This window comes from Aplysia californica, unplaced genomic scaffold (assembly GCF_000002075.1).
Source record: "Aplysia californica isolate F4 #8 unplaced genomic scaffold, AplCal3.0 scaffold00491, whole genome shotgun sequence".
In the NCBI taxonomy this organism is placed as follows: Eukaryota; Metazoa; Mollusca; class Gastropoda; order Aplysiida; family Aplysiidae; genus Aplysia; species Aplysia californica.
In genome coordinates, this window is record NW_004797761.1 from 544,726 (window position 1) to 555,634 (window position 10,909).

At 37.1% G+C, this 10,909-nt stretch overlaps 1 protein-coding gene across 1 annotated transcript in view; it reads right to left on the reverse strand.

The window, feature by feature from the left end:
• Positions 1-27: 27 nt before the first annotated feature.
• The window catches only part of LOC106012770 (trichohyalin), an 11,727-nt gene continuing 845 nt past the window's right edge, over positions 28-10,909 (reverse strand). Inside the window, exons 2-12 of the mRNA XM_035971748.1 lie at positions 5,726-5,947; positions 5,410-5,527; positions 4,982-5,076; positions 4,346-4,513; positions 3,600-3,753; positions 2,994-3,103; positions 2,636-2,827; positions 1,850-1,989; positions 1,135-1,266; positions 204-266; positions 28-67 (exon numbers count right to left, since the gene is read on the reverse strand). Coding sequence (XP_035827641.1) covers positions 28-67; positions 204-266; positions 1,135-1,266; positions 1,850-1,989; positions 2,636-2,827; positions 2,994-3,103; positions 3,600-3,753; positions 4,346-4,513; positions 4,982-5,076; positions 5,410-5,527; positions 5,726-5,917 — 1,404 coding nt within the window. The 5' untranslated portion in view covers positions 5,918-5,947. The remainder of the gene's footprint in view (positions 68-203; positions 267-1,134; positions 1,267-1,849; positions 1,990-2,635; positions 2,828-2,993; positions 3,104-3,599; positions 3,754-4,345; positions 4,514-4,981; positions 5,077-5,409; positions 5,528-5,725; positions 5,948-10,909) is intronic.

Consider the following 10,909-nt stretch of genomic DNA (forward strand, 5'->3'; position numbering starts at 1 on the left):
CTTTCTGTTTCTTTTCTTCTTCTTTCCTTAATCGCTCTTCTTCTTTACGCTGTCGCTCTTCTTCTTTCTTTTTCTCTTCCATTTCTTTTTTCTTTCTTTCTTCTTCCAGCCTCTCTTCTTCTCTTCTTTTCTCTTCTTCTTTCCTCACTTCTTCTTTCAGCTTTTCTTCCTCTTCTTTCTTTTTTCTTTCTATTTCCTTTTGCCTTTCTTCTTCGTCCTTCTGGAGTTGTTCCTCTTTCTCCTTCTTCTCGTTTTCTTCCTTTTCTCTGAGAAAGAACACAAAAATTAGTCATGTTAAATTCACAGAATATAAAATCTCAGAGGTAGAACCTTTCAAAACACCTCAATCTAGATGGGGTACAAAAGAGATTCTTAGTAAAACGTGCTAAAGCACATGTAAAAAAAAAAAAGAGTATGTGCATCATAAACATAAACATCTGTTTATACATAACAGATAGGAATTTAAAAGTAACATTCATCCCACATGAACTCCACATACTTCCCTACATACACCCTAACATGTACATGAAAATGAACACAAACAAACATAATATACACTAACACATCCAAAATAACCAGAGATTCATATTAACCAAACAAATGTAAACTGTAAACTTATGTGAGGCAGTTTTGTGAAATCAGACACTCATCAAAATATTGAAATTGAAGAAACTGGCATTTTCCCATCAGTTTGACTATTTTTATAGATTTTTTTTTCTTTTGGCTCAACACCTTTAATGTCAATTCATGAACACATTTCTGTGAGGATTTTACTGAGAAACATTGATTAAAGGCACGAAAATGTAAGTTTTTAGTTACCATGGACTCTCAAACTATGGAACTAACCAAACTTTGGCAGCCATTTTGTCCCTAATTTAGCCTCTGAAACAAGGCGACCTCCACAGCCTTCAATTGCGGATATCCCATCTTCTATACAAAATAAATGGGTACGTTTTTCATCGAAGGCAAGACAAACGGACAAGCTTTAAGATGATACCAGTAACTCCACATGCCCAAAAATTGATGAGCGCCTGATTCCACCGCGTCGTGACACAAATAAACATTGATAAAAATCTAAAATAAAGTTGAACAAAAACACAAGCGAATAAAATCTTTAACCAACCGTGGACTCACTTTTTCAATTGCTCTTCCCTGTACTTGATCTCATACTCCACCTCCATCAGTCTCACATCATAGCGCTCCTTCTTCTTCAGTTCCTTCATTTCTTCCAATTCCTGGATTGTGCTTGCCATCTCTTTACGTGTCCTGTGAAGAAAAATGTAGATCTGTGTTTGTTTGATTAAGTCTATAAGCACGTAATATGCAGGAGAGTCATGTAATGTCAGCAAAGAGATAATATAAATGGACAAAAAAAAGGCACCAACCACTGGCACCCTCTAATCAACTGAAGAAAAGTTGGCGAAACCATTAGCAATTGCACAGTGCAACATATGTAATTATGAACAATTTTGGGTTAATGTACCCCAGTAAGAATAAACACCAGTTTTGAATGAAAAAGCCCCCTTGAAGCATTTTTTGCATTGGCAGAGTAGTTCGTTGGAAGAAACAAGATAACATATGGGTGTTGTCTTCTTCATCTTGTAATAACACGCAAGTCAGTTTTCACAGAAGTCGGTGCAAAGATCCTCAGAACCAAATCTTCTGAACACTTAGAAACACTATAAAAGCAAAGTAAAAACAGTATTACATATCATCAAAGATCAATTTCACATAATAACGAATGTGTTGTGTGTGCAGGAGTGACACTACAAACAACATATCTTGAAACATTCCAAAACATTATAACAAACAACAATGAAGCAAAAGCTGGAATCTAATTCTCACAAACCTAAAACCTCTGTATCTTCTCTGTATTTCCGTTGCAGCTTTTTGTTTGCTTGTATCTTCCAGAGCATCGGCTTCCTTGCGAAAAGTCTCAAACTGACGGCGCTCCTCTTCCAAAACTTCTGACCACCTCTCTATTTCTGCCTGTAACAATCCCATTTGTTTCAGTTAAAGAAAAGCACACCAGCACATTCAATGTCTTGCAATACTTTTTAAAAGCTACAAAATAGATAAAAAGAAGAAAAAAAATGTGTAAGAAGCACAGTACTTTAAAACTACCTCAAAAGCAAATAATTAAGTGGGGTTTTTCATAAAAGCCAAGACCATATAAGTGTGCACAATTTATCACAAGTCACTGAATGACAGTATGAGACTAAAGAATCTAAAGAGCCAAAAGACCTGTTTGATATAGACAAATGAATGGAGTAAAAAAAAAGATAAACACAAACAAAGAAGCAAGTGACTTATTAAATGTGAAGCACACTGACAAAATGAGTTACTTCTTGAATTTGAGCCCTATGGAAATAGATACATCACACTTATAGGTGTGGGTTTTACAATTTATAAGTTTGCAATAATGAAAGGCATGTTATACTGAAAGAATATAGCATCAATAGAAAATCTACAATTTTGACTCTAGTGTTGATTTTTTAACTTTTACCAATATCTCCATTTGTGGATTGCGAGAAGTGACTAATTTTGTCAGCCCGCCTCACAAAAGCGGCTTTTTATCATGTCCCACTAAAATGTTCAGTCAGACAAAATCTTCAAATGAGTACTGAGCTCTTACTTGTTGTAAATTCAACTCCTGTAAAGTGACTTCATCCATCTCTTTGATCTCCTGTTCCATTCTCCTTTCAAGCTCTTCCTTTTTAAGCTGTAGCTGTCTTTCTTCATCTTCCAGCATCAGCTGAAACTCCTTCCTTTTTTCCTCATCTTGAAGCATCCTCTTCTCTTCTTGATTTCTGTGAATCTCCATGTTCTGGAGCAAAATTAATTCAAAGGATATCACACTTGAATAAATGTATGAAACACACATATATAGGGGGTAGTTTGGGGGTTACAAAATATTATGTACCACCATAAAAAGTAATGAATGAGAGCTCTCATGCACATAACTTCTCATCCCTAAGTGCCTCCACTCTCACCTGCAGGAGTCTCTGTTTACGGACTTGGTATGACTGTTCCGAGTTCTTCAGCTGCTCCTGGATAAAATCCCTCATGTTGGACAGCACAGAGACGGCTACCAGGGGCCCAGCTGCTCATAATACAAACACAAAATAGGTCTTAATTAGAAGCTGTTGAAGAGAGAAGCAAAATTTAATTCACAGCTCTTTGCAAACAATAAAACCCTGATCAACTACAGGTTTTTTAAAATATATACCAACATAACAAAAGAAATATTCTATGAAATAATGACTTGAAACATGTAGCCATGCTGAGAGTGAAGGTAAAAATACCTTATTTGCAGACAAAAAGTTTTATCAACATGAGATACATCATTTTGTTTCTGAAGTCTGCTGCCTTTACAGAGCTCTCTACAGCAGGACAGAAGTGGCAGGGAGACCAGTAAACCTATTGTGTTGGCCTGCAAACACAGATAGGTGACTTGACTACTAATAAACTCAAACAGTACGGCATTTTAGATGATGACAAAAACCAAGAAGCAACCGATGAGATCATTTTTACTGGCTTCTACTCCACATTCTCTGAAAGTTTGTAATGACTCAAAAATACTCAAACAGAAAACACACCTTCCACTTCACTATCCATATTATCTTTACTGACTCTATCATCACTGGGTGCTCCTGTCAAGGCATCGCTCACATCAGTTATGAAGACTTCTTCATTGACACCATTCTCATGTGGGGAAGAACTCCTATCCAGTTTACTGTCAGTGTCAGGAGCCTGGGTGAGTGGGTGGGGGAAAAAAATGAGAGATCTAACAGTCTGGTTGTGAATTAATATGGTTTCTTAAAAAATATTTTTTTTGTAGAAGCAAAAGACTCACTGAATACCAGCATGAACAGGCAATAAATGAGGCAGTATTTCACTTACATTCTATTTCACAGTAATGTAATTTTCAGCAAGTCTAAAATATGAGCTGGAAAGTCTGGATTCGTGCCTCATTATTGTTCAACAGTCTTATTCAACAGGACTTTGAAGCAAATTTCTCCCTTGGTACTGATCTCGATGTGAAGAGCTGGATTGATAATACCAAAACATTGTTAAAGAGAATTCTTTTCCATTTCTTTTTGATTTACGAAACTGATAAAACATGCACTAGTTTGTGTGTCTTATAAAATCTTATGCTTCACCGATTCAGAAGCATTGACTGTCTGGGCCGCTTGCTCTAGATAGGTATCACTTAGATGTGTCCTTGAGCAAGACATACTGTCCCTAGTTCTAAAATAAGGCACCATATCTTTAAAAGACAGAAACCGCATTTTGTAAGTGTTTAAAATTGTTATTATGCTTATTTTTTGGCTTTTTGTTTTACCTCAATAGCCAAGAGTTTATCATCAGTCTGTTGCAACTCTTTGTCTTTAACAATGTCTGCTGTCTCTGCTCGTAGCTGAGCTAACTCCTCTTGAAGTTGGAGAAATTCTTCGTATTCCTTGTCCACATCGTCTTCTGTGAAACTTTCTCCTTCTATGTCATTTAAAAGCTGTAACAAGAATAAAATGTGATCATAGTGTAAATTGACGCAACATAAAGTAAAGTGTAAAGACAGTAAGGAGGGAAACTTCTATTAGTTACTATGCATTGGGGGGGTATGACAATAATTGATTTATGATATTACCCCCTTCGTCTAGTTGCAGTGAATCAAAACAGAAGACAAAAGAAATCTAACATTCTGCAGTAGGTTGCTAATGGTAGTGTACAAACTATCTAAGTGAGTTATCTCCATCAGTAAAAAAAGAGCAACAGTTGATTCCTTACTTCTGATCAGTACACAGCATGTTCGCTCTAACATTCACTTCACAACTGGCCCAAGGAATAGAATTTTGCAGTTACTGTTAAGTTAAATACAAATGAAGTTTGCACATTTTTTTTATTTTTTAAAAAGAAATTTTAATGAACATGAGACACAAAAACTGTGTCAAGTTTTACTTCTCTTTTCACTTTACATTACCTTTTGCTTTAACTCTTCAACTGTCATTCCCTGCTCTGCAGCTGCTGCCTCCAATTCTTTGTACTCATCATACACAATTACAGCATCCACTGGACCTGATAAAAACATTAGCGAACTAAAGATTAGATTTTTTTCCTTTAAAAAACCAAAAACAACAACAACAATACTACGTACTGAAACAATTATATCATTCAAAATGTTCAATTTTTTGTGTGGATTCCCTTGAACTATGTTTTGCATGAATCCCCTGGACTTCCATATTGTACTGATTCACCGAAGTCCAATTGCAGAAACTGTTCAGCTTTTCTTTGCTCAATGCAGCAATAACATAGACTCATAAAGTCAATCTGGTCCAAAGGACTGCTAAATATCTCATCATTTCTCATAATACTTGATAAAGCTATTCAATTTCTAGTTATCATATTCACCTTGATAAGGCCTAGATGAATGATTGATGAGTTCATCACACTCCACCAGTTCTCGTTCCAGATTTTGCGTTTGAGCTTCAAGTGAGTCGACATATTTGACCACCTCTTGTGGTATACTCTGTGGAAACAAGGTGATTTTTAACCATTGACAGTCAAAAACTTTTCTAGCTTCTTAATTCAAATTAGTTCTATGAAAAAAAAGTCATAAAGATCTATTCAGCAGACAATAGTTTTCTCCTCAAGTTCCTCTCATGAATAATAATTAGTAATTAATGTCAACATCACAACAACATAACCATACCATGATTTTACTTACAGAGTTTTCTTCATTGTCATTAATGTCAAGCTCAAGAGGTCCATCTTGGATAATTATGATATCATCGTCATCATCATCATCATCATCAAAATCCTCGTCTTCCATATCCTGGTTCAAATCGAAATTTTGGACTTCATTCTCCATATGGGCATCCATGGATGAATCAATTCCAGCAGAGCTTGTATTTATCATCTTTTCTTTCCCTCGTTGGATTGCATTTCTCTGAAAAAAAAGGGTAAACAATAATATAGAGTAAATCAATTATTTTCCAGCTTTCGGAACTGGAAAAGCTTTCAAAAAATCAAAACTGGAAAATATCATTCACATTGTACGATCATGTCGAACATGCAATAAATTAAAAGTAGTAAGTGTGGTCTATTTGGTTGTTTTTGGTTGTGGCAGGGGGTTAGGCCTAGCCTATTGTATTGTTTAGCTGAAAATGTGAGAGTGAGTAAAGTGTGAGTTTCTGTTCAGTTGTATTGTTTGCAAGTTTATAAAAGCAGTCTGAGTTACTACTGGGGGGGGACTTTTAGAAGGGAGAGCTGTAGCAAGGCAGAGGAGGCCTGCTGAGAGTATAGGAGGAGAAAAGGCTAGTTGGAGCCTCGGTTTTTGTGTAACGAGTGAGATTCCAACGCATCGGGGCCCCAAAGCTGAGGAAAGGATCACAACACAGAGAGAAACAGGTTTGGCTAACTCGAGCTGTAGGCGCAGGCAGACGGAAGGTTAGTAGTGTTGAACATTGTTTTTATGTTCCAAGTAACAACAGTAAGTTAACTAAGTTTAAAAGTTTTCTATGTCAGTCAACCTTGCATCTACTAACAATGAACTAACTAAAAGAAATTATATTTGAGCAGTTTCTCCACAAACACCATTTTCGAAGTTAGACCTCAACTAGTACCATTGTATCTAGAAAGCTGAGGCAGATTCCTGAGTCAAATTTTTTCTCATAAAGCGCAATTTTTCCTCTTTAAAGAACTCAGAAAGTTACACTTTTTTTTTCCCAAAACGCGACAAAAGCAGGAGACATTTTTAGCCCAAAAAAAACAAAACAGTGAACAAACCAAAGTCTTATATTTTCTAAGTGACTGGCAAAGGTTTTAAATGAAATATTGCAACAGAATAAACCAATAAACCAAATAAAAATATACTTATATTGTGGGATGTTTGCCTCACACAGTCAGTTCTCTTCATTACCCTTGATCTAAGTTTATGATAGCTTTGGAATAGAAAATTTTCATTTTGAACTAAACTGATAAAATAAACACAGAAATAAAACCAATAATACTGCAAACACAAAATTACTACCGGTCTCATTTAACAGGGATTCCAAGGTACAACTATCAATCTAAAATGCTCATGTCCATCAGACTGTTATTGAGAACAACTAAAATACCTTAAAGTGAATCAAGTTTTCTGTTTTATTTATCTAACTAAGGGCGGGGGGGGGGGCAATTCTATTGTGAGGGAGAGAGCGGAAAGACATTCAGAGTGGTATAGGCCAAAGGAAGAGGGTAGCACTAGATACTGCACTGAAGGAGCAGTTTGTATTCTTTAATCTTAAGGGATAAAAGAACCTCATGATATAATCAATATATATACTACCTTTACATTTGAATTTATCATAATACTTGACAAGCTGGTGGCTAAAATGTATTACAGTGGTAAACATTAGACTACCAATAAATAATCAATTTTGCTTGGATCAGGGTCTTTCTTTTTCTTTTTGCCGCCCTCACATTACAAGGAAAAATATCTGTAAGATCCAGATTCTCTCAAAACTTAATCTCATCAAACATATAGGCCTAAAAATAAAACTTTCACATCTTCTAAAACAGGCCTACATACAGATCTATATCTGCTTAAATCTTTCCGGACGTATCGCCGATATATCCACTGTGACAGGGTGCCCAAGTATTGTTTCATTTTATAATGATCCTTCATTTATAATTACTTTTTATTGTTATTGAAAACTTGGAAAGGATTTAGGAAACGGATACATCTAGTTTCACTTTGTCAAAGTGTGGGTTTGGGGAAAAACGAGTGAATTAGTTCTTGGGGTCTTGCATCAACACAACCATGTAACTTGACTCAGTATAAATATCACAACTCAAATAAAAATTGGAATATTGCTTTCAAATAAAAAGCTGCGCATTCAGAAATTTGGCCTGTAGGCCTATATGATAAGATAACTATGCTGATTTGCTTTCACATGTTTGGAGAAAGTAATTTTTTCCGTCAAAATTTATTCTTCTCATCACCATCACCATTTCTAACCCTTCAAAGGCATACTTATGTTCAAAATTAATCCTAGTTTCATGTTGGAATGAATTCCTCATTCAATTTCCTTCAATTTTATATATCATATTGTGTAACATTTTGAGTGATGGTTATGCTTATATGAAGATATTTTGTACATCACCTGTGTAGCCAAATCGAGCCCCAAGTTAATTACGTCTAGACCCCAAAAAAGCTACGTCCGGAAAGAGTTAAGATTCATTTCACTTTGAATGAAGATAATTTTAACTTACCCTTTTCACATCAGTGACATGGATATAGATCTATTTCTACAAGTAGATGTAGTGGTACAAAAACAGAGGTAAACTAGAGTGGAAAGAATAATCCAAGAGTTTGAATCTACCTCATGTTCATAACTAAATTCCCTAAAAAAAGGACAGTGATACTTAAATGAAAACGGCAGTGACATTATTAAAATAAAATTGTGATTATTATAAACACATTTACATGAAAAAAACAAGATCTAATGATTGCCAAATACCATTTGCAATAGTCGATGCAACTCAAGGTCTTTATAGTTTGTATGGTAGGCAGACATTTTTTAATTCAACTGACAAGGCCTAGGAAAAGATAATGGGGCCAACATAGCTTTCCCTACTATCACAACAGTTCAAAGACCCCCGAGTGAGCATTGATTTCTGCGAGCGACCACTTGTGATGTCACAGTGCCAGAAGGAATAGAAAGAGAGAGAACATTATTAATAGTTTTCCACATAGGGAAAGTGTCTATACGTATGCAATTGCGTGCACCAACACATTTATATAGTGCTCTATACACACGCAATTGCGTGCACCAACACATTTATATAGCTATACACACGCAATTGCGTGCACCAATACTTTTTTTTTGCTATATGCACACAATTATTCTTTGCTATACACGCAATTCCGTACGTTAATGCCAAAGATTCTCTACTCCTACGACTAAGATATTGCACTTGCTCTTTGGGCTTTTGGCCTCGCTGCGGCGGGCCCGCTTTGCAGCTTAGCGCCAGATGGGCTACGTCACTAGGGGATGCGAGGTCAGTGGCGGTGGGTGAACCTAGATTTGGGTGGGGCTTAGGTTTCTTCCACTTCTTTACCACCAAAAAGCAAGCAATAAGAACAACACAGTGATGATTTTTCTATACTCACTGCGAGCCACGGCATTTTGAGAACCATTCAAAAGAGAAGAGTCACCTTTGTCTGCCATCTCTTTGTTCTACGTTAAATTCTTCTGGATGGTGGGGATGAAGCCGTTTCACCTCCAAATTTCTCTAATTATTTTTTATTTGATTATTGTTAAATCTAGGCGGCACAAACACACAGCACTCCAAACACACACCATGTATGAGGTGGATAGGGTCGTGTAGTTGCAGAAAATAGAACAATGGGCGCATAGGTAACTGTGCCACTGGGGGAAAGTGTGTCGTAAACTTTCACCCCATTGTCAGGACTGGGAGAGCGTGAGCCTTCTGTGCAGTGTTATTTTTTTCAAGTCTTCTACCTTTTTACAAGAGGGGTTTCATTAAGGAGAGACTGTGGGAACGGGCTGGTTGATTGCTGAGCCCTAAAGACATTAGATTGGCTGTTAGGTTACTATAGTTGTAAGCGGGGACAACAGTGATTGGATAAACGAGCAAGCCACCTAGTTTATCACTCTCTGTTCATTGCGGTCGATCAGAACAGTTTCAACTGCTTATTTCGTTATTTTCATTTGCCTTGGGATAGACTTGGGGGGTGGGGAGGGGGGCTCAAGCCCGTGAGCCCTTCACTACCCACCGCCACTGTGCGAGGTTGGTTTCATCATCGACTGCTTGGGGTGTGTGTATGTGTGTGCGTGTGTGTTTGTGTGCACGTGTGTGTGTGTTTGTGTGTATGTGTGTACAACTTTGTTTGGGGAGGAAAAGAGGAGGTACAGAATGGTACCGGTACAGGCTAAATTTACTGAAAGAGAATTGCTGAGATAGTTTTAGTTAAGTTTTAGTAGAGGTTTTACGGTGCTTGCAACTGCATTATAAGGTCATATGAGTGCCAGAAGATTAGAGGGGTTACAAGAGGGTAACAAACACAAAAAAGAAGAAGGGGAGATAAGGACAATAGATGATTGATAGGAAAGAAGAAGTAAACCCACACCAGAGCACCCGCCAACCACTCGCTGAAATTGTTTAAAGATAACACAAATTACACACACAAAAAAGAACGAAAGGGGTTGGGAGGGGGACCTTTTATTTTATCAACCCACTGTCAAATTTACCTGCCTCAGGAGGCAAGGTGTGGTCTCGCATTGCCAGTTGCTTTGTCATAAATTTTGAAACGGCCCCTCACGCTATGGACAGGCCGTCATAATCCATTCACTTGTCGTTATTGGTCCCTCCAGTGATTGTTTACCCTAGTTGACCAATGGATAGACCTAGCAATTTTTCAACAGCTGGTGAGGGAAGCCTGATCCGTCAAAACCTATAAGCCCTGCCCACAACTCATGCACAAATCGTGTGTGAGGTGACTGGTCATTGTTTTGTTCACCTAATCTGTAACAAAGTAACAATATGAACGTTAATGGGAACTTGCAGTAGAAGCATCCGCTCGTTCTCCGAGTGGCAGCGACCCGTGTGTTTGTTTTACTATGGCACTCGGTCTTCGACCCATGCATTTGTTCTACTATGGCACTCGATCTTCATCGTCTTACTTAGGGCCTACATTATATTTTGTTTATTTTACCCTTGCACAAAATCAGTAACAAAAAGAAAGCTTAAACAAAAAAACCCATCAAAACAACACAAAAAAACCCTTGTTACACAATCCGCACCTCCCTTTTTCAAAATAAAATAAAAACCTTTTTAAATTAGCAAACTGAATTCTCCTTGACAATGAGTGGCTGGTTTACACAGGGTTGACTGTACACACAAT